General features: G+C 42.5%; 1 protein-coding gene across 6 annotated transcripts in view; it reads left to right on the top strand.

The window, feature by feature from the left end:
• LOC144791764 (disintegrin and metalloproteinase domain-containing protein 28-like) overlaps nt 1-24,819 on the top strand; it is a 3,516,669-nt gene that overhangs the window by 1,035,706 nt on the left and 2,456,144 nt on the right. For all 6 annotated transcript variants that reach the window (XM_078666532.1, XM_078666533.1, XM_078666531.1 and 3 more), the window contains one exon: nt 24,160-24,231. In XM_078666532.1, coding sequence (XP_078522658.1) covers nt 24,160-24,231 — 72 coding nt within the window. The remainder of the gene's footprint in view (nt 1-24,159; nt 24,232-24,819) is intronic.

Below are 24,819 nucleotides of genomic sequence, written 5' to 3'. Positions count from 1 at the left end.
ATATTACACATCTTTTGACCGAGCACCCTCCGCGTGACAGCAGCGTTTTTTTGGACACCTGTATTCAATTTTTATTAGCCGCATGAGATTTTGAAAGAGCCCAATCTATATAGAAGAGATTCTCACTAATGGGTATTTTGGTACCATTTCGAAAACTGGACATTCGGCAGTGTATAAAGTAAAGGCAAGTTATCCAGTATTGGGGTATCTTTCATAGATTCACATGCCTGAATCATTCCCCGTCGACGAGGCGGGAGTCCCACGGTAAATAAAAAAGCAGTGCAAAAAGCACCTTGTAGTAGTAGTAGGCCCTAGGAATAGGCCTGAGGCCTAAATTATAGTAGCCTATCTACCTCATTATGTAAAAAAGACCAAAGTCTTTGCTCCAACCAATCAGCTCACAGCACCCTCCAGAACCCTCTCTGCAGAGCCAGCTCTCCTCAGATTTTCACCGCACGTCGTGGGTGAAGGGAGTCTCCCTGAGCTCTGCTCAGTTTTTTCTTCAGTTTTACTTCGTTTTGGATTACAAGCTCATACTTCATTTTTCTGACCCAATTAAGGCGGTAATATGGTAGAATGGCAGTAAACAAGGTAATAGACTATGATTTATGTCTAACCTTTTCCTCAATCACTCTCACGTTCTGAGAGATGAGGCCGTTTTGGGTCAGAGACTTTTACACTTCTGAGGAGGATGAGGAGAGGTAGAAGTGAGAAGTCGCGCCAGGAGCCTACTGAGGGCGCGCATAAAAACCTGCCACTTCTGAGGAGGATGAGGTGAGGTCGAAGGGAGAAGTCGCGCTACTGAGGGCGCGCATAAAAGCCATAAGATTCACCTTGAGTCTTTATAAGCACTTCTCACAGAGGATACAACTCCCTTTTTTCATCCCTGACACTACATCAGGGAAGCCCTCTTGACCGGACATTAGGAGTATATACCGAATATCTCCATGTCTAATATTTCTGCCTCACTAAAATGATCCTCATCTACGATGATCATCGACGACGGCATCTTCCTCGATGGTCGTCGACGATGGCCTCTTCTACGAGGGTTGTTGACGACCGCCTCATCTACGGTGGTCGTCGACGACAGCCTCGTCTACGACGGTCGTCGACGACGGCTTCGTCTATGACGGTCGTCGTCGACTGCATCGTCTACGACGGTCGTTCACGACGGGCCTCGTCTACGGCGGTCGTCGACGACGGGCCTCGTCTATGACGGTCGTCGGCGACGGGCCTCGTCTACGACGGTCGTCGACGACGGGCCTCGTCTACGATGGGCCTCGTCTACGACGTTCGTCGACGACGGGCCTCGTCTACGATGGGCCTCGTCTACGACGGTCGTCGACGACTGCCGCACATTGATGACTGCTGATCTTTGATAGTGTCATCTACAATGGCAATGCCTAGCTACGACGGACGTCTATGACAGCTTTATCAAGGTAGCTTCATATACATATGGCCTCATTTGTGCATGGTCTATACTACACATGGCTCCATCTATGCATGGTATCATCTATGGCTGACCATCATTCAATTGCCTCATCTATGAGTGCCTCATCTACGGAGGATATCACCTATTTTAACCTCATCTATGATGGTATTGCTATGACTGTCTTCTATGACAGCATCATTCACTAACAATGGCCACGTTTACCAATGGCCACGTTTACCACCAATGGCCTCGTCTACCACCAATGGCCTCGTCTACCAATGGCTTCCTCTGTAAAGGGCTTGCTCGAATAATGGCCTTGTATGCCAATGGCCTAGTCTATCAATGGCTCTATCTATCAATGGTTTTATCTACCAATGGCCTCATCTCCTGATGATCTCATCTACCAATGGCCGCATCTACCGATGGCCTCATCTACGAAGGGCAAATGGCCCTATTTGTTACCCTCATCTACGGATGCCCTCACTTATGAATGCCTCATCTTCAATGGCATTGTATATGGCTGTCGTCTGACAGCCTTGTTTGGAAGGGTTGCTCATGACGGTCATCTATGACGTCGTGCTAGTCTGCAATTACCCCGCTTACATGACCATGTCTACGACAAAGTCTATCATGAGATTGGCTGAGATGGCTTCAGCGGTAAGAGCATCATATATATTCTTAACGTAGTGGGCAACAGCTAGATTTTCACTGCCAACTACATGCACACAGAATATATCCTTCATGGTTTCGAGGAGGTATGCATCACGAGAGTGGTACGTATAATAGACTAAGTCTATTCCAGCAGTTTTTCTGCGCATAGAATAGAAATAATGTGTACCTACTAGCAGCCCATCCAATCTGATAGGCCACCGTTCGACCAGATTCAGTAACTTCACAGACTGCTCATTAGCAATCTACAATCCTGCAATACCTATCTCCACACCGCCTTACAAAGAAGGATGTCGTCTGAACCTTATAAAAAAAAAAAAATATATATATATATATATATATATATATATATATATATATATATATATATATATATATAAAAATAATTTCTCTACTTTGGCAGTGGCCTCTAGTAGAGCTGACAATCTTTTATCCTTGATCGGTTTCTATGATCGTCCAATGTGGTTGGACATGGCGAATTTCAATGACCTCATTCCTGAGGACCGAAAGCGGGATGCAGGAAAGATTCTGTTGGAAGGTGCACGCCAGGAATGGCTTAAATTCGCTACCTTCAGCCCTGAGCGAAGTTTCTGGGCATGGCCTATGATGAGTTGTCGGTTTGATAAACATTTGAATGACGCCCCCTTAGTTATAAAACCGGGCACTGATAATGCACGATCATTAAGCACCCTTTAATATGGGCGCGTATCTTTCAGAGAAGCGTGATAAAGGGGTTTTCTTCAAGAAGAAGATACCAAAACCAATCGGATGAACAGTATCAATCTCAGTACAGCCTTGCAGCCAGGCATCTTTCCGTAGATAGTCTGTCTACTTTCTCCCGTCACGAACGAGATTTAAGTATCCAGACTGAGACACTAACAGGAGGCCATGATCACCACAAGGTTCCAATCATTTTATCCTTTTCTCGCGTGGTCCCGAAGGTTTCCGGTTTTTGTTTCCAAGCAACAAGGAACTATATCGGACCAATGTGTTCTAAACCTAGTAACCAATGGCCACTCCCTGGAATTCATCAATCAGCCATATACTACTCCGCCCAGGGGTCCCCCTCCCCCTCGTTTTCACAACAATTATGTTATTTAAACAAAGGATATTTTATGGCTTCTCTGGATGGAGAGGGTGCGAATTTCCACATACTTGTCCACCCCAAACAGCACGAATATTTTCGCTTTCACGCGGCTGACGCCCATTATAGGTGCGTAGTGCTCCCGTTTGGACCGAGTCGTCACCAAGAGCCTTTCACTAAGTACTTGGTACTAGTGGCAGCAACATTGAGATCTTGAGGAATGCAAGTGTTCCCCTGTCTAGACGATTGGCTGCTTAAAGGTCAGCATATTGCAGTTAGGTCCTCTCCAAGTAAATGTATTTTCTCGGGGCAGGTTTTGACACAATCCACAACAAAGCATTCTGGTCACACGACCACCAGTTGTGTTTTCAAAAATGGGCAAGGTTAACTTCATAAGGTCAGTTTCAGTTCAAATGTTTGTTTCGTTCCTGAAGATGTGCTCTTCAGCGATACATCTCATACCATTAGCATGGCTCAAATGACACCTTTCAGATAGAACTACAGTTTGAAGATCAATAACCAATGGGTTCGTTCGACGATACCATCAAGGTTACGCCGTGCATGATCAATCCTGTACATTGCTGGTTGCAGACAGAGAATATTGCCCAGGGTCGCACGTTCCTGCAAACCATTCCAGGGTTTGTTTTAACGATTGATGCCTCCATGGAAGGATGGGGAGGTCATCGGCAGGATTTGCAGAATTCAAGGAACATAGTCTCAAAGACAACGACAACAGCAGATCAACAGGCTTGAGCTCCACATTGCTGTTCTGTTCCCCCAAGCATTTCGCTTGAGGATTGAGGGTTTGTCTGTGCCAGTACAGACCGCAAACACCATCCGCATGTCTTATATCAATACACAAGGAGAAACTACATCTGCTATACTCTCGCAAGAGGTTCAGGAATTGTGCGAAGGAGTTGCATTGCACAAGATGTCTTGAGAGCCGAACACGTCAGGGCTCTCCACAATGCTCTGAGCATGTGTCAGTCGGACTGTCACGAGTGGACGCCGGAAAAGGGACAGGTGAACCCAGTTTTTCCAAGTTTGGGTTAATCTGGCACGGGATCCATTTGCATTCAGAGAGAACAAGGACGGCCGATATTATGCCAGCAAGTTTCCTTAACAGGAATCAAGAGGGAATGCCCTGTCCATGCAAGGGTCAGGGGTTTGTGCGTATGAGTTTTCCCCCAATACCATTGGTTCCGAAGGTGTTCTGCAAGATGAAGCTGCAAGGTTACCATCTGATTCCGATTGCACCCCGTTGGTCAATATTGGTTCTCGGAACTTCTGCTATTGTTTATAGACAAGCCCATTCGGCTGCGGCTTGGGCCTATGATATTGTCAGGGGACGGAGATCAAGTGGTTCGTCCGGATCAACAGTCATTACTATTGCACGCACAGCTTATCATTTGTTAGAGTTCAAGGGCATCAACGTTTCAAAGAACTGTTGTGAAATTTTGGCCGATTCTCGTGCCCGAGGCACAATCAAGTCTTATCGCCTCAAATGGAAGCGATTTTGCGGTTAGTGTGAGATGATAGCAATTCACTCAATTACAGTTACTGCAGAACAAGTTCTCCATTATCTGCTCTTCTAGCCAAGTCTGGGCTTAGTTTTTTCTTCAACAAACAAAATGCGCCGTGCTGCTCTTTCCAGAATTAGGAAATGTTAAATTTTTTCTTTTTTCTGCTCTTCGGCGCTTGTCAGACAGTTTATGAAAGGGCTTTTCCGAGCCTTTCTCTCCAGTGCGAGCACTCTCCCAGAGTGAGCACTCTGCATTGCTAGTGTGGTTAATGCAGTGTACATTTGAGCTGATCCATAAACCAGCTTTCAGATTCCTCACCTGGAAGGTTGCCCATTTACTGGTTCTTACTTCGGAGAAAAGGGTTCGTGAAATCTAAGCTTTCACTATAAGGAACACCTCACTTTTACATTTTCCTCGGAACTATGTCACCCTTTGGTCGAATCCTGGGTTCATTTCTAGGGTACCGACACAATTTCATTCTAACGAACCGGTAAGATTAAGGACATGCATGTTTTCTTTCCAAATCCTTCAACCCCAGCGGACAAAACATTGCATTCTTTTGACATCAGAAGATGCTTAAACTTCTACTCCAGAGAACCAAGACTTTTAGAAAATCAGATCATCTGTTTGTGACTTATGGCCAGATTACATTGGGTATAGCGGTCACTAAAGCTACGTTTTCTAGATGGATAGCCTCTGCCATCCAGTTCTGTCACATCAATAAACGACCATTGACAAGGTCTGTTCGATCTCATTCCACAAGAGCTGTGGCAGCATCTGCAGCTTTGTTTGCAGGGGTGACGCTTGAAAACATTTGCCGTGCTGCGACATGGAAGAATGTCCACACGTTTACAAAACATTACTGCCTACAATCAGCAAATCAGAATGATGCGGCAGTGGGCCAAACCGTTTTTACGCCACATGTTTCCATAGGAATACATTCAGGTTCTAACGTTGGCTTATTTCTTAAAAAGTACATACAATTCAAGTTGTTGTTTATAATATACAGACATGTGTTATCATATACTGAGTTTCTATGATACTAAGGTTCCTTTCCTGTAGGAAATTGCATGATTTCTATGTTGGTTTGGAAGATGACTTGTTAATAGGTCAATCTCTAGCCGATTGTTGGTTGTTAACTTTACATTCATGGGGGTGCACTACAATAAGTCTCCCACCATCCGCAACCGACTTTGCCAGGTTTACTGCTTGCTATTCTGATTCAGGCATGTGAATCTATGAAAGATACCCCAATACTGGATAAGAAAACAAGTTACTTACCTGTAACTACGGTTATCCAGTATTGGTATCTTTCATAGATTCACATGCACCCACCCTCCTCCCCGGAGAGTCAGTTCTCTAAGATTGGGATACTTGTTCCCACTTGTGCTACGAAAATCTGAGGAGAGCTGGCTCTGCAGAGAGGGTTCTGGAGGGTGCTGTGAGCTGATTGGTTGGAGCAAAGACTTTGGTCTTTTTTACATAATGAGGTAGATAGGCTACTATAATTTAGGCCTCAGGCCTATTCCTAGGGCCTACTACTACTACAAAGTGCTTTTTGCACTGCTTTTTTATTTACCGTGGGACTCCAGCCTAGTCGACGGGGAATGATTCAGGCATGTGAATCTATGAAAGATACCAATACTGGATAACCGTAGTTACAGGTAAGTAACTTGTTTTCTTGTATTTCGAATGAAAAGCTATTTAGTCAAAGACATTTAGACCAATAAGAAATCACTCTATAGTTGTCACATTAAAACAAGGATACCAATGCTGCAGATAAACTGTTCCACTGTTACCTCATGCTGCAGGAAACCAGCAGACAAAGCCAAAATTATGTTATTTTACTCCTATGTCAGCCGCGTTTCAGCCCAATTTTTACAGTAATTCACACTACATGAAGGACGAATATTTAAGTATGTCGTAATATGGTAGGACTAGACTATGTTCCAAAGACGCACTCTTGTTGTTTTATTTGAATCTGTGCCCTGCAGGAAGGTGCAATGTGTCCTGTAGTGCACCTATAGACCATGGAACTGTATGCTAGTAGTGTAAGTAAGTAAGTAAGTAAGTATTTATTTGTTGATCAATTAAAATCATTACAAACAAGGAAAGATAAAAACAACCGAATAAAACGAGCATCTTAAAATGATCCTCCAATAATACGTTGATAGATGACCATTCCATCAAAACGTTCATACATTACGCAATAATTAAAAATTCATAAAACCATCTAAAATGCCTTATGATTGCCCCAAGAACTATTATAGCAGCATTTACATAAAGTGACTTGTGTTGGCAAATGCAATTACAAATACGAATTTTAGCTGTATTTCATGTACAAGCGATTGTAAAGTGCAACAGTAATATATTATGCAATAAATAAAACTTACTAAAATGCCTTATAATTGCACCAGGAACTATTATAGCAGCATTTACATAAAGTGACTTCTGTTGGCAGTTGCAGTTACAAATACAAATTTTAGCTGTGTTCCATGTGCAAGCGATAATAAAGTGCAACGTGCGCAACTATATTAAAATATACTCCCAGTCCCTTAAGTTAGCTTAACACTTTGCATCCAATTAACATTAAATTATGTTTCTTAAGTATTTTATATCGCAATACAGTTATTTACCCGTTCTACTCCTTTGAGTTTCTTCTCTGCAATAATGATAAACTTAACAAAAAGATAAGTAAGTTTAATATTCGCCCCACTCAAACAGGTAATAATTGCATGTCTCCATGTTCTAAATCCTAATTCATTAAAGATCGGTTTTAGGATGGACTTCCGAGCGTCTGCCAAAGCTGGACATAAGGTTACTGTATGAATTATTGTTTCATCACTTTGCCTACAAAGCCTGCAAATGCTCGATGACCATTGATTCTCCCATTTTGGTATGCCATCCTTAGTCGGATATCTTCCCAACCTTAAGTGCATGAATTTATTCTTAAACCTTGGTTTTAAATGATATGCTAAATAGGGTTGAGGCGTCAGCTTACCAAAGGAATTAGCAATTGTCCAGAAATTATTTATTTTCTTTAATTCTTCCTTGTCTGCTATAATCGTTAGTAGTGCGGCCATTTGATTAATTTCTTTTTTTAAAACTACTTTACTCCTCATTTCATCTTCTAAATTAGAGTAATCAAAATTACATAAGCATTCAGTTAGATACAGCTGCCAGTTTTTTTAATATTCCCCTTCTGAAATTTCAAGCCAACATATCTTTGCTAAAGATCTTCCTCCGAGCGGGCTAATGATATTAAGGACTTCAGAAATGCTGATTGACGCGCCACAATTTGGTTTTTCAATCCAAATTCCAATCTTATGTTTGCTCGACTGATATATTTAGGGATTTTAAAAACTGCTTTATAAGTTCTAATTTCTATATCGTCGAGCACTTTCGCGTCTTTGCCCCGAAAGATGAGTGAGCAATTGTCCAGAGATGGAATTAATTTTGCTCTCATCACCTTCATTAGATGATCATAATTAGGGCATAATAATTTGTCTCTTAAATTCCTGAAAGCAAATGCAAGAGAGCAGCCCCTGCCTTCAAGTTATTAAAATGTTGTCTAAATATCAGTCCATCGTCAAACGTGATCCCAAGAAATGTATACGATTTCATATTTTCAATTACCAGGCCATTGATATTCCACTCCTTAATCCTCTGTTTTCCTTTTCCCATAGTCATTATTTTTGTCTTTTTTGTATTAATTTTTAGTCCATTTTGAGTGACATAGCCATTAAAAGAGTCAATTAACCTTTTTAACCCTATTTCTGTTTGGCTCAATAAAATGGTATCATCTGCATATTGCAGGTATTTAATTTCTTGACCGTGAATAAAAGGCGAATGTGAATTACTATTTTTAAAATGAGCTGGCAAGTCGGCCATAAAAAGATTAAAAAGGCAAGGAGCCAACACACAGCCTTGTTTCAATCCCACATTTGTATCCAATCGACGGGTCATATGCTTTCCATCGCCAATTTTGGTCTGCACCCAGGTATGGGTGTATAAAAGTATAATCATCTTTAATAGAGATTCCGGAATACCCCAATTCCTTAACTTACCCCAGAGAGTATTTCGCGGCACAGAATCAAAAGCGGCTTTTAGATCAATAAAACACACATATAATCTTTGCATCCTGGTTTTGGCTCTCTCACCTAATAATGTTAATAAAATCAAATTGGTATGGGTAGATTCTCCCTTTCTAAACCCAGTTTGAAAATTAGGGATAAGATCTTCCTTTGTGGCCCAAGCCTCTAGCTCTTCTAACAGGCAACTGGCAAACAATTTTGCCTCTAAATCAGTAAGCGTAATTAAACGATAATTAGCCAGATTATCCTGTGGGCCACTCTTATATATAGGTTGAATAACACTCCCATGCCAAGATAGCGTAATAAGACCTGTTTTAAGAACTTCATTAAACAGAAGCATTAGCAACTCCGGCCAGTTACTTATATCAGCTTTAAATATTGCATTCGGGATACCATTTGGACCTGGTGCTCCGTTGGATCTAATCTTATTTATCGCTTTTTTTACTTTATCATGCGACCAGGGCCCCAAATACACTCTACATTGAGAAGGGGGAATACAACCCTCACTCCCTCTATCTATTACTTTATGCATATCAATTGGACTTTTATTGAAACATTTATCATTATTTAGACATTGAGTATCTATTTTTTCTTGAAGAAGCTCACCCAACTCACTTCATCAACATTAGCACTATTGCTTCTAATATTACCGTTCTCGATGTCATTAATAATGCTCCAGAATAACCGTAAATCTTTGGATTTACAAGCATGATGGACTTTTGCCCATGTTGTTTCATAAAATGCTTGCTTAGCCTATTTTTATTCCGGTGCAGTGATCTTATTTCTTTATTATGCTTTCTTTTTTGATATAATAAGTGGGAAGAATACCATCCTGGTTTCTTAGGATTTAGCAATATGCCATTGGAGGGCTCATTTCTAGCAAATTTAGCTTTCAGTTCGTCACACAAATGTGCCCATAGGTCAACCATAGATTTACCTTTATCTTAAGCAACATGGACATCCTTGATTAAACAGTCAAGCACTCTCAAAATGTTATCCTCAGTTTTATTATTCCATGTTAACCTTTTAAGATTAAAGGATGTTGGAGCTTTTACCAGACTCTTAGTTTCTGGTAAATGGTCTAAATCAATATCAAAATGGATCACTTGTGGATTGTGATCACTTTCAATCCTTGGGGCAATCTCATAGCTTTTTACTAACTTATATAATTTCTCAGACACTATAGTATAGTCTATTACAGAGGAGCTATCTGCTTAGGTAAAAGTCGGGGTATTATCAAGGTCATGCATAATCTTTAAGTTGTATTTTTTAAATTCACAGTCTGTCCATTGAGCTAACCATTTTAAGTCAAATGCCTGCTTTTTAGATGCAACAAAGTGCATATTAAAATCACCTGAAATAATAAATACTGAATCCAAGTGCTCATAATATAAATTTTTTACCATCCCCCATAGCTGAGTAATTTGGGTGGATCTAACCTTCTTTTTGCAACTTAAATAAACATTTATTAGAATAATCGAGTGACTTGCTATTAGTTTCACACACTGTAGCCATTTTACATGAAGGTCAATTTCAAAGTGAGAGGCTTTTAGTTTTGATGATATATACATAGAAAGACCACCACATGGGCGACCTGAGTTGGCTTCACGTGTTGCGACATTACAGTATTCAACATAACCTATAAAAGGTTCTTTTGACGTAGTCCAAGTTTCCTGAAACATTAATATACCAAAAGCCTTCAAAAAATCAATTACATATTGGTCTTCGATTAATGATTTTAAGCCATTGGTGTTCCAGGAACAGAGAGTCAATGGATTTGATAGACATCAATCCTTCGTTTCAAAATTAGGTTTTGTTAAAATTCCTGGAAGCCAACTCCAATCATCTACTAACTCTGGGACTTTCTTCAACTCATCACAAGTTCGCAGACCGGATTGGCTGCTCCTTATCTTGATGCCATATGCTAAGTTCAATTCCTTAGATGCGCCTGACGCATTTTTTAAAACTCTAACCTGTTCTACTATGGCTCTTCTTTTGTCATCAGTTTTTTTAGTAGCCATAGCTGATTTTTTATCATCCCCGTTTGGTTCATTTGGAATTAGCAACATCGGGTAGCAAGATGCTTGAGCTCGCCAAACTTTAATGCCCCATTTCTCAAATACGCTACAGTTCGCCATTATTTTATCGACAATTTCCATATTTAACCAAGTTGTAACTGTTATTTCCATGTCGCAATTTTCACTTTCTTTCTTAAACTCCACAGCTTCCAGATCCTTCGGTACCACATCTTTAAGATCCTATAAAAGCATGTAATAATTTCAGGATTTTACCACGGTTTAAAATGTCATGTGGGCCTCTAGAAGTGTATTGGGGACTGAAGGCTACAAATTTAAATGTTTAATGTTATCTTTCACAATTATAACTGGCGGGCATGAATTATCCTTAACGGGCACAGGAACCCTTTCTGTCAGCAGATTAACCTCTTTAACTTACTTTATTGATCGCTCTTGTGTCCCACAGAGGACCACTTGATCGGCTCTATTAACACCTTGCTGATGAATGTAATTCACTAAATTCTGATTAACAATATTATTTTGTGCACCTTGGTCGACCACTACTTCATTACTTGGTTTCCGGCTTAATTCAGACCCCAATTCATTGCTCATACTACCCACTTGACCATTAGAGTCCACTAATTTCTCAATGTGACTAGATTGCGCACTCTTGACTTCCACACTTATCGATTGGTCAGATGCTTTTTCTTTTATTATTATTGGAACTTCGCCTATGAGGCCAGAACTAAATTTGGGATCTACGTCCCCTAGTTTTTCAATGCCACACTCCGTTATTTGGTTTACCTTTACCTTAAATCCCGATTTCTTATTGGGCCCAAAAATCGGGAAATATGATTTCATTTCAGATTCCTTTACTTTCAAAAATTTAGGATCATCACTCACTTTCTTACTAATAGATTTTAATTCATGTGCTTTCTTATTGTGAGCTTTCTTTAACCTTTTCCTAGCCCTTTTCGAAAGGTTTGTTGATTGTAATGGGCCGCCTGAATCTTGGCGTTGTTTTGAGCATGACGATTTTATACTACTTGAATCATCGATTGACCTTGAAAAATCACTAGTCACACCTTCCATTACCAAGCTATCATTAATTATGACACCTTCGATTTTCGGATGAGGGATCTCGGTTACTTGTGTGTTGCTATCATCCTTTACATGTGGCAATTTATCAGCGTCAATTAATCTGCTTAAATTATTTGATGGTTCAACAATTTCATTACTTACTTGCACATTTCTATCCGACAGCAGTTTAACTTCTTGCACCATGGAACTTACTATTGAGGGCAAATCAGAGATCTTATCAATCAACTGTGCACAGGTACAGGTTATAAATGGACTATCCTTATCTGCTTGCACCTTCATAATCAAGTTAGTCAGATGTAAGAGTTTGGTATCAATACCCGCCACATGGGATGCTAGTGTGTTTAAAATATCCACCTGAACATCCAATTTGTCTGAGTGGAAATTAAGCGCATTAGTAATTGAGCCCATGGTGTGTAAAAGGCAATCCATAAACCCTGCTCCGTGCTAAACTCACTCCTTTTTAAGTCACCTGGAGATGTCTGAGGGTCAACCTCTGCTTTAGATAATGACAATATATTCACTGATTTAGACTGCCCTATAAGGTCTAAGCTACGTTGTTTATGTGTATTAGTAATCTTATCAGAACTGCCATCACCTTGATCGAATGATGATATATTGATATTAAGCTATTTTCCATTATTATACTTGACTGGTCCGGGTTAAAAAAACTAACATTATCACCTTTAACTGAACAACTAATTGGGCTAGGTAGTATGTCCTCTGTAGCTACAATTGGTTCGGCCTTGAGAGCTAACTTTCCTACTTCGGTACGAACTTCAGCTCCTAGGTCATGCAAATTATCATGTTTATTTTCTTTCCTAGACATACAAGGAGACAAATCACACACTCTAGACCCTCCTTTATAGTCCAACCCTTGACTGGTAATTTCAAGATCATCGACCAGCCGAGTCGCCACCTGAGCTACAGGGTCACAGACATGAATTTGCGCTTGAGCCTGTAAAAGACCTGCTATAATTAAAGGATGGGATGGGGGTGCGGGGACAGGTGCCAATACTTTATCTGTTACAGCTTCTTCGCCTATTGCCCTCCTGACCTGATTAACCACTGCAGCATCCAATTTTTCAGGCAACATAGGTTGGGTCAGATCACTAACTGAACTACTTATTTTCTCTTTTTTACACAGCGGGGAAGGCAAGGGAGAGGACAATGAACATTCACTAACCCCCCCCACTAGGATCTTCCTTTTCGGAGGACTTCCTTTTATGATTATCTTTGTGATTATCTTTATCACACTGAGTTTGATGGTACTTAAAGGAGTAGCTCTTTATAGATGACTGTGCCACACATGAAGACCTCATATGACAAGAGTCTTTACTAAGAAAGACGGTAGAGGCTTTTTCCTCGGGTGGGGTGCACAGATACTCCTCTGAACAGGCACTTCTTTTATTAATTAGCATGTTTCCCTCCTGTTCTCCATTATCCTTATCCCTGCTCAGTCGGGTTCATACTTCCGTAGGAGCTTCTGTTATCTCTGTTATCTCCTCTATCTTTTGAGTTTGCTTAGAGTTTTGTATAGAGTTTTGTGGACCCCCACGCTGGCGACCGGACCTCATCATCGTTAGACACACAAAGTCCACTTCGCACAGAAGACCTCCTCCTTCACTCTCTTGAGATAGTGTGCTCAAGATCTTGAATACGTGCAGGTTTGACAAATTCACCACCAATTGCAGGGAGGGCGAGACGGCTTCCAAGTATTCAATCCCACAGAGTGCACCACTATCACTCCCACTCCACGGAAGTTTCCTCAATGATCCTTACTGGTCGGGCGACGGGGGTCAGAGTACCTCTTAGAGCCCACACACCGCCACTCCCGGCACCTGGGCGATTCGGCAGCATGCCGACCCCCGTCTGGCACCCGGGACTACACGGTAACCTACTCCGGAAGTTCCTGTTATCAGATCCTAATCCCGCTGCAGCAGGAGATATGGCAGGGGGTATGGAGGCGCAGCCTCACCGCAACCTCAACCCCCACAGCAGCTGCTGAAGGCTGGAACCGGTAGCCGGTAACCAGTAGCCGGTAGCTTGTTCCCTTTTTCTTGCTTGTCCCTGCTTGTTCCTGCTCACTTCTAGAGCAACCTCCGCAATAGCAGCCACCCACCGGTATCAGCGTTCTAGTGACCCTGACGCTGATGTTTCATGCAGGAAGCAGCTGGCAGCTCTCTGGCACACTCTAGTGATGATCTATGAAAAATTACACTAGTCGGAGGGAGGAAAGCAAGCACTCTCCTCCTAACGTCTTTGTGTGCCACACTGCAACTGCTACCTTAATGCAGCTCCCCACGGCTCACCGACAGGAATTCCCCCTGACAGCAGTTATGTCCCCTGTTCGAAATTCACCGCAGCTCTCTGCTCTCTGCTCTTGTATGCTCGTATGCTCCCGCTGACTCACAGAAGGACACAGCCCTAATCGCTGCTGCTGCTGTGGTTGTGCCCACGATTACAGCCCGGCACCTGCCAGCCTGCCGACTCGTCTGTAGCCTGTAGCCAGTGGCTCGTAGCGCCCTTGCTGCGCTCGTAGCTCGCAGCTCGCAGCTTCTCTCACCCGGCACCATACGCGTCTCTTGTGGCTCTTACGGCTCGTCGCGGCTTCAACAGTTTTCCGTGGTCTCAGCGGCTCAGCCGTTCACAGGAGCTCACAGCGCGGCAACAGCGGCAACAGTATGTAACTCCTCCTCCTTTCCTTTTCCACACCTGCTATGCTAGTAGTGGATCCCACTTGCCTGCCCTGGTCACACTAATAACCGGTGCATTTGATACTGTGAAGACTACAAAAACGACGGCGTGCGGCGCTTTTGAGGCAGAAAGCAACCTTCGCATGTTGTTTAATAATTTACTACAAATTAAAATGCTCCGATTTGAAGCAGTTCCCGTTTTCAAATGAGCTGTGAAAGCGCGACGTGATATCCAGCAAAGATAATGATGATTTCGTGCCGAAGAACTTGGGCCGGTGTTTTAATCTTGAAGCTATCACCCGATACTTTATTAGATTCAAGGAGAGACGGACACCGTCAGGAAACAAAGGCAAGGGGATGGTAACTAAAAGCTCTGCTAACACTGTGTGGAATCCATGAAACCGTCCGGGGTGGTGCCCTGCGCACAATGCAGAAGACGTCAACACAAATCACTGGGTGTGGCACGCATACACACTACTAATACAGGCACACCGAGTGCCTTGAATGGAAATCACGTTCGGTAATGGGCTTCCACGAGTGAACAGTGACAGGAAAGTCCACGTTTTTGGAGCCTTAATTTGAAATAGTTCGTAACATCCCTAATCTACGGCCCCCAAACGCATACAGAGGGGGTGCGCGCGCGTGTGTCATTAAAAAAACAAGCATTGGCAGTGCGACCCGGTCGGGAGTTGTGTGCGCGCGGGCGCGCGCGACCGGAAAAAGTGCTGTGCACGTCGTGCGCGCATGTGCGGGTGATAGTAAACTGGTCGCCGGGAAATTAGCACTTCCCAAGCAGCCTCTAAAATGTTGCATGCGCTGGATCAGGCCGAGACCTAAAAACAGACGGTCATGAAGTTTTATTTTGCATTTCAGAAGTCTGACAATTGACAAAGTGACATACAATCTGGGCCTCTGAAATTATGCATTCCTGAGGCTGAAGCATTTTCTGCATGATAATGGATTTTTCCGATTTGCTAGATAATACACCATCTGCTGCCTAATTTGAAGACTTAATCAACAATACATTTTATTTCTAGGTCCAACGGATCAAAGTTATTAAATAAAGAATTCTACATGTAATTCTGAACAGTGGCAGATCCTTTGCAAACTTTACGTGGTCGCTTGCATTGTGGGACTTGTGCATATATGGACTGAAAACTTAGCAATGAAAAATGCTGTTGGTGTAAGCCACTTGTCCGCTGTGTTTTAAAATGTTAAAACCTCATGTAGCCCATTAAAGAAATTGTTTGTTTTACACATAAAATCAAAAGTAAACTCTTTCATTCACATCATGCATTCAAACAAGAATTTGCCATATAAATAGTTTTTTCTTTAGTGTAGTGGTAAATTTAATACTGAGCATCAAATCACAACAAAGGTACCACATGAGCAGCAGCAGTGCATCCTGCCCTAACGCACAGAGCTATAAGAGACTGGTTGCAGAAGATAGCTCAAAATATAGCAAAAAATACAAGATTTGCATTTTGAATAATTTCATGTACTTTTGCTGACATTTCATGTACCTAAGCAAATTTCACACACCATTAGGTATTACCATACATTCATGTAATCACCTACTCCATGTGCAATGCTTCATCAATGGGTTCCACATCTAGCATTGGAAAGCAACAGAGACGACTACTACTGTTCACTGATTGTACAGTCTCCTTGTTATGTGTTACACTAGTTTGAATGAGGTTGTAGTCATCAAATCAACATTTATGTCCTTCTTTTCTTAAACTCAGACCTATGTTAAAATTGTGTGTGAGGGAGCTAAAATTTTTTACTGATGTCTCCTTATTTCAGAATTCAAAACAGGAGGTGCAAGCAAGGGAAGCTACTTTTAGTTTGTTACCATGTTTCAATGTTCAAATATTGCCTTCTTCAGAACTACAGGTCTTGGTATTGCACATCAAATATTGTGAAACAGTCCCTGATCGGTAGGGTATGCTCTGCAAGTATATTAGATATATACTTTTTTTTTTTTATTTAAATGATGTGGCAAAAGCATTGGAAACAATCTTTCTTCATAGGACTGGAAAATCTTGGACAGAAGCAATGTAAGCTTACATCCATCAGAGGACAGGTGCAGCTAGAGCAGCAGTGCAAACTTCCCCCATCAGAAGATACCTACAAATTAGGTATGAACAGTGTATTCTTTGCTTCCTGATAGATCATGTTTAGCATGGTAGTAGTTAAAGCAAGCTTCGTTCTCTTTCAGAAAGCAGTTAGTCTACAGGGCAAACTAGTACAATCTTTAATCGCTCACAGAACAAGCAAGTGTGCTTTTCCCCCCATAATCTACAGTGATGAACTAGAGGGTGGCATGGGTGAGCCAGAGAGTGGTATGGGTTAGCCAGAGGGTGGCAGTGGTGAAACAGAGGGTGGCAGTGGTGAAACAGAGGGTGCTGTGATGAACCAGACGTAGAAACAACATGTTCGCGACCGTTGCTACCCGACAAGTAAGTTCGCGTTTGCGAACTGGTAAAAAACCCTTGCGAAATGGCAGAAACATTTGCGAACACAAAAAAAAAGGAATCTGCTAAATTCGCGAGAGTTCAAGGATTTTGCGGATTGCGAATCCGTAAATACGCAATTTCGCGGATTGCCAATTCGCAAAATCCGCCCATGCTTACCGTCAGTGGCCAGACGAGGACAGGTACAGCTAGAGCAGCAGTGCAAGCTTCCCCCCTCAGAAGATACCTACAAATCAGGTAGGAGCAGTGTATTCTTTGCTTCCAGATAGATCAGGTTCAGCATGGCAGTAGTTAAAGCAAGCTTCTTTCTCTTTCAGAAAGCTGTTAGTCTGCAGGGCAAACTAGTACAATCTTTAACCGCTCACAGAACACACACAGTTAAAGCATTAGTGACATGCAAGTTATAAGAGGGTCACTGGAGCAGGTTCTTAGCTCACTGAGAGGGATGTGTAGGAGGAAGAGGGGACCCGCTTTCAGCTGCCACCTTGCACGCTCTACCCCTGCAGGACTGGAGGGGGGCACTACAAGCACCAGGATCGCTTGCGGCGCGCAGCCGCCTGCATCACCGCAAAGCGCCAGGAGGTGCCTTAAAACCGGCTGTGGGCTCCAGCAGCTTGGGACCTGCTGCCAGCTTGCTCTCTCTGCCCCTGCAGGAACGGAAGGGGCACTACAAGTACAAGGATCCCTTGTAGCACACAGTTGCCTGCATCACTGCAAAGTGACATGAGGCGCCTTAAAACCCGCCGTGGGCTCCCACCGAGTGGGACGTGCTGGCATGCCTGAGCCGCGCCTGAGCAAAGCCCGGGCCAAGGGCGGGCCTGCCTGTGCCCGTCAGAGGCTGGGCTAGGCCCACCCACTTGGTTCAAGTTTCTGCTGATTGAAGCAGACAACTATAGTCGACAAATGGACACCTGCGGTGCAACACGAAGCCCCGGTGTGGTGTAAGTCTGCCTTGTGTTTATTTTCCTACTTTGAACTTTGATCTGGGGAGAAGAAAAGTGGGGGGCACAAAGCCAACAACTGAGCCGCTCAGTACTCCCAAGTGCACCACCATCAACAGCTATTTGGCCCGTGCTGTTGGGGTACTATCTAAAACAAATGGACATAGCGGAGACACCCTTGTCCATTACTGCATTAGGCTATAATGTGGGGATTGGAGCCAGTGGGAGTGCCCAAAGCCCAACATCCGCAAATGAATTGCTGGGCCTAGGTAATGACCAAATTGACCAGTATACAGGAGGCACAAGCGTATCTATCTGCCAGATTCCTACACCGATTGAACTAGAGCAGGGACTTAGGCATACCATCCCGGATTTAACAACACCAAGAGCTGTTAAAGCCCTGAATAGGGTGCACCAACCAGCAGCAAAATGGAAGAGAAAGTCCCCTGTTTTTCTAGAACTCCAAATTAACTTTTTCTAACAAGAGGGGCGGATCACAAACATAAATCTATGGACTCTCAAATTTGGACACCATTTTGGGACAAATTAAAATCTGTTATTAGTAGCCTAGTAAACCCACTTCAGAAAGACTATGTAGGGTGGAGGAAGAACTGAAAAAAATCGCTATGAGGAGCCAAAAGCAACAGACTGAGAGCCTCCGACCAATAGGTACTAGTCCGAACATGGTCATAGGTGGTCAGCACCCAAACTCTGAGGGCCCATCTTGCCCCAGGATAGATGTGATGTCAAGCAGAAACATATCAGAGCCTAATAGTAAACTTTCTAGGACAGACATTAGGAGACAACATAAAGGAGGTCCAAATCAACACCCCCCTAGTACCGAAAAGGGTATGTCCCCACAAGACCTAGTTACCATCAATTTGCCACCCGCTAGTTGCCCTTATGTGGCTGTTCTAGTCAACGTCCGCCCTCTGATACCAGGGGTTAGGGAAACCACAGAATGTCTGACGAATAAGGTAGTTCATTGGCTTAGCAACATACATTTTTTTTCCTCAGGTAGAGCACATGAAATCTTGCTCACAAGGAGAGTAGGGTGGATTGGACCTCTCTGAAAAAAAATCTTGGGGGGCGACTGCGTTATAATTAATTTTAAGAGCCCTAGATCTGCCGGTTGTATCCTCAAAAAGACAGAGTTATCACCGTTGGGGATATCAGACGTGAGCATATTCCCATTGGGTTTTTTCTACAGACACCTGAGGGGCTTAGATCAATGCCACTGTGGTGTATCGAGCTTTCCAATTGAGAGGGCTACCCAAAGCTTGTACCCGCCCGTGGCCCGAATTTGCAATGCCCAACAGATATAAAGTGCTGAGTAGACTAAATGACAATGGATGACTTTGCACTGAATCAAGCCGTGTTCGGGACTCCAGGGATCACCGTGTGGGTTTGACAAAAGCAATTCCATAGCCTACCAGATAAATCAGCAATCCCCGAAAATCTGTATACTTTCCCTGCTGGTACCTTGCATCTATGGGTTTGTCGTATCCAATAGCGATAAGACTATCAGTGATGATAACCTTAGTACCCCGGAAAGTGTATCAACCACTTACCTGGCAGAACTTCCCCATATAGAAGGGTTTTAGTTTGCAACCTGGAACGTGAATGGCCTAGCAAACAAGGCTACAAATACTGATTGGGTTATCTCCATTTCTAGCTATGACATTAGATGTCAACAAGAAACCTTGTGTGTTAGTCCGATACACGTGGAAGGATATTCCTCACATTTCCTAGCAGCTATAAGATCACAAGCCTTATGAGCAAAAAGGGGACTACAAACACTTATTTCCAATAAAATCGTCATCAATTTCAAAAAGGTTGCATCCGTGGGCCCCCGCGCACAAATGTTGTGGCTAAGTAAAAAAGGGGGGGTAAGACCTAATAATTGTACATTTCTAAAACAATATTTTTGATTCTTCACAAGTTAATGTGGTAGCAGCTCTTGATCATGGCCTAGAAACTTTTTTATCCCCAATTAATACAGAGTTCGTTCTATTGTGGGCAGGAGATTTTAAATTACAGGCATGCAGAGTACCCAACAACAAGGCATGTGGCCACATATAAGAGGATGGGGAGGGAATCGATCACTTTTGTCATAATGACTATGGAGAAGCACTAAATCAGATGATCGCTAAATATGATTTTCAACTTCTTAGGGAGGGCTGTGGTCCTAATGGGGATTGAGCCCCAACTTTTATAGGGAGAAATCTAAACTCCATTATAGACCATTTATTAGTGTCTGGCCCTGACATTTGCATGTGTGGCAACCTTAGTGTTGTACCCTCATTTTTCAGTGATCATAATCTGTTAAAACTAACTTTCTTCTTTTGGGGCAAAAGGAATGATGGATTTGATTTAGCAAATCACATTAATCCGGTTAGGACAAATGGCGTTAGAATTAAATGGGCGGGTGTTGTCCCATGCTTGATTATGAGGAAAATAGTAGTTTATAATCATAGGGAAATAACATATTGTCTTCAGGATGAAATCATCCCACTGTTAGTGACCGAGAATTTCTGTACCATCACAAATTCCATTAAATCACTCCTAACAAAGAACCCTGGTCCTTTATGCAAAAAAAAAGGGGTGGTTCTACGGTGCTTGCACGAAAGCCCTACAAGTCTTAAAGCATGCCCTGTCTAAATCACTACAAGACTTATTAACCATCCGAACCCTACAGCGTGGAACAGCTCACTGACTATACCACCACGGCGGAGCTGGAGATCAAATACTTCACTGCCCATCGCTATGGGGAGGGGGTAAAGACCCGGCAGGGCACTGGCGACTCAAATTCAACAGCCCGCTTTTCTAATTACATATTAGATTGTGGTGGATGGCGCTGGGGTGCATCACAGAGACAGTCTAGAGATTTTGCACACATGCCCTGAATTCTACACAGACCTCTACAGTACTCGTCTTACTGCCCCCCCAGATCTCACTCACTATCTTGAGGATGTTGCACTGGGCTGGCTGGGGGATCACCAGAGGGAATTCTTGCCAGCCCCCTTTGAGGATGATGAGCTCTGAGAAGCTATTATGCAGATGAAATCAGCGAAAGTGCCGGGCTCCGAAGGGCTCCCCGTAGATTTTTACAAAACATATATTGACCAATTACTTCCAGTGCTGAAAGAGGTCTACCTGGAGGCCCAGGAGGTTCAGATTATTCCTGCATCGATGAGAGAGGCACTCATTACCTCACTCCTGAAACCCGGCAAACCTGCGGACCGATGCGACTCCTATCGGCCCCTCTCCCTCATCAATACTGACTTGAAAATTCTTGCCAAGTTATTGGCTAACCGCCTCAGTCTCCTGATGGAGAAACTGGTCTTGCCGGACCAAGCCGGGTTGATCCCTGGTAGGGCGGCTTCCCACAATCTCCGGACCTTTTTTTCTATTCTACAAAATGTTGACCCACAATTGGCACTAGTGGTGGTCTTCCTGGACGCCACAAAGGCCTTTGACTCGGTAGAATGGGACTACCTATTTACTATTCTTCAATGCATGGGGCTTCCCATCGTTTTTGTAGCTTGGATTTCCCTCCTTTATACTTCCCCAAAGGCGAAAGTCCTGACTTAGAGGAGGGTGCTAATAATTATTTGTTATATGTAAACTATGCCCAGCACTGTTTTGTGCTACTAAGATTAAGATGTGGCTTTGTTCATCACCTTGTAGCATTTCCAAAAATGAGGACTTATCCATCTGATGAAGTACCATGTCCGTGCTATTAAAAAAAGTAAACAGAGCACATTGCACTTTATGTTGTTTTGTAACTTTTAACAGAATTTTTGATGTTTTTATCTTAAACCATTGTAAGGCACCCATAACATTAGGTCACATGAAGTAGCAATAACATTTCTGGTGACACTAGGTGACCCCTTGATATGTTACAACATTGCCCTTGAAATCAATCAATGTGAGGAAAAGTATCCAAACAGGGTAGAAAAGAATTTAATTGATATTTATAATTCTGTAGTTGATTTTCCTTTAAGCAATAATAATGCCATGTCTAATGTGAAGCCTATTAACATGAGAATGTGTCTTGACATAATATAAGAAATGAAATTATTTTAATTATTGTTATTGTATCTACTTTTTTTAAACTGTTTTTTAAATCTAATATGATTGTACTTTTATGGCTACCTCTTTTGATAGTCGAATAAATATTTAAACTAAACTGAACAGAGTGAGTGAATATGAGGGTTCTTACACCATTCTCACTCAGGTGTTTTCCCACATCAGCATCCCGAAGGGCCTGCTGCAGTCGTTCGGAGACCAGCTGTAACTCCTGATGTGATAATGTTAAACCTTGCTGCTGTAACTTCATTTTTAGGCCTGGGAGTAAAATTCCACTCTGCTTGCGTGATTTGTGGAGTTTTTCCCACTTTGCGTAGAGCGCGGAGTTCCAAAAAACTCCATGAAGTGGTGCAGAGTTTTTCCTCTCTTGGGACTCGCCAAGGTTAAATTGCAGAGCGGGGAAAATCGTACACTTGACCGCCTCCCAGCGAGATTTCTCAACGTGGGGGTCGCAGCAGATCGCTATTCCTTACGTTGAGAAATCTGCCTCTCTCGTTGAGGAAGCTGCTGCTCAAGTAGAACGTCTACTCGAGCGGCAGAAAGATCCTGCGCCCTCTTGCGCTGCGCATAGTGCTATTTGCACTGATTTTACAGTGCATGACAGACTCTTGGAGCAGCACGACTTACCTCAGTCTACAGTATTTTTTGGCACGCCACAAACTCGGCCCAGGCACTCTTTAGATACAACTTCTGTCTTTTGATACACATTTGTCAAAGGCTGAGACTATGCTATATTGGGGAAAACCTTCCCTACTTTAGGTGTGAAAGGGGCTGGAGGGAGCGACTTACCTAGTATGGCCCACTAGAGGCAACAAGTGCAAAAACAAAGAAAACACACCTCTCTGTAGCTCTTTTGTTCTCCCACCATTGCCTCTTCTGTCTTTTTATTCCCAATTTCTCTATTAGATATTCTTTTGATTCTCCTTCATTTGTTTCGTCATCCTTGTCGCTTCCCCTCAGTGCCCACACACTCTTTATTCACACCTGTCCCTCCCTCACCCTTTTCTATCCAGATTTAATCCATTACACATACATCTGCAACATTCTGCTAATTTTTCCCACTCTCTTGGCCACTCTCTTTCATACGTACACCATTCTCTCTCGTACTCATCTCCACTATTTCTGTCTCAGTAGTCTTCATCATGTAAGGCCAGCACAAGGATTTGTGCCTTCTCTTGTTTAAGGTTCATTTTTTATACCCCGATTCTAGTAATTGTACACATTAGCTGCTTGTACTATAAACATTGTACCTCCTGCTATTGGCAGACTAGGCATCTACCTAATATTCTCACCCCCAAAAGTGGTCCCTGCTCTTCCCTGTCCTGGCACAGTGTGTCCTGGCTTAAATCGGCGCAGCAATGATTTCGAGATGAACCATAGATATGTAGCTACGAAATGGGAACAAAATGAAAAAGAAATGCCACCCCCCCCTCCCCCCCACACGTATTCAGAATTAGCTGCTAGCCAGGATATCACTGTTATTTGAAGTAGGCCAAACAGTGCCTAAATAACTATGCTATAGATAGGCATACAGATGTCCGACTCTTCAAAATAGTTTTGAATGCACGTGCGCTAGGCGTCCTGCAGTCTCAGCCTCGTTGCGGATTCTATTCAAAATCTTGAGGGCCCCCAGTGGTATAATGTATATCGTACATTGTGTAGGAAATGTATTTGTGACATTAGGCCTTTACAGACCGCTAAAGTTGACTGTTGCGAGACTTAAAAAGTCTGTTTCACTGTGTCAGATATCCAGATTGCCAGTGGCTTGTGACCCCCTTTTTGTGTAGTTCAGAAGATTTTTACAGAGGTACCCACCTTTGTAGAGCACGTCCAATGAACAGATGTACCAATCTTTAGAGTGAAAAGAGGTCGTTGTCTCTGAAGACTCCTAATTGGTTCTTTAATTTTAGCTCTGATTAAATGTTCCAGAAAAAAATTCATGTTGGTGTGAGTGAATATATTAAAAAAAAATCTGCTTTCGTTATAACTTACAGAGCTGTATCCTCATGGTAAAAGTTGTTAATTTATTTTCTTTCAGTTTAAAAAATACGATCAGAAAACTGAGAAAGTGAGAAACCGGATATTTGAAATCATAAATAATGTCAATTTGGTAAGTATAATGTTGTATAATAAGAAACAAAATGTAGTTGAAGATCATCAGGTTAAACAGAGTGGGTTTATTAAAACCTCATCCATGAACAGCCACAAGTAACTGACAAATGCAGAATTCTAGAAGCAAGTACATTCTGAGAATTAAGAACGAAGGGGAGGTATGACATGTCTTAAAGGGAAAGGAAGAAAAGAAATACAGGGAAAAAGAGAGAACATCACACATCTCCCTTTCTTTATAAATAAGAGAGAGAAAACAAGTTAAACAACGTAAACATAAGGAAAGCGAGCTAAACATAATCCTTTAAGTAGCTCGGGGCCCTACGAATTCTTTGACATCTTTTAAAAACAGACGATGACCTGTCAAATGAAAAGTTGGAAGGAAGATAAGAATTATTGCACAAACCATTATCATTATGAGATGAGTCATGAGACAAATTAGGATTAACAACCACAACACGACTCTTATTCCAGATTCTTCCATCTTCAGTCTTAACAGCATTCCTGAAAATCTTGATAACAGCTCTAACATCAGTATATTTAGACCACGGTTTTCGTCCAACTGGGGTCTTTATTTTTACAAGATCAC

The sequence above is a fragment of the Lissotriton helveticus genome, chromosome 11 (genome assembly GCF_964261635.1).
Source record: "Lissotriton helveticus chromosome 11, aLisHel1.1, whole genome shotgun sequence".
NCBI lineage: Eukaryota > Metazoa > Chordata > Amphibia > Caudata > Salamandridae > Lissotriton > Lissotriton helveticus.
This window is presented reverse-complemented; position numbering and strand designations above follow the sequence as displayed.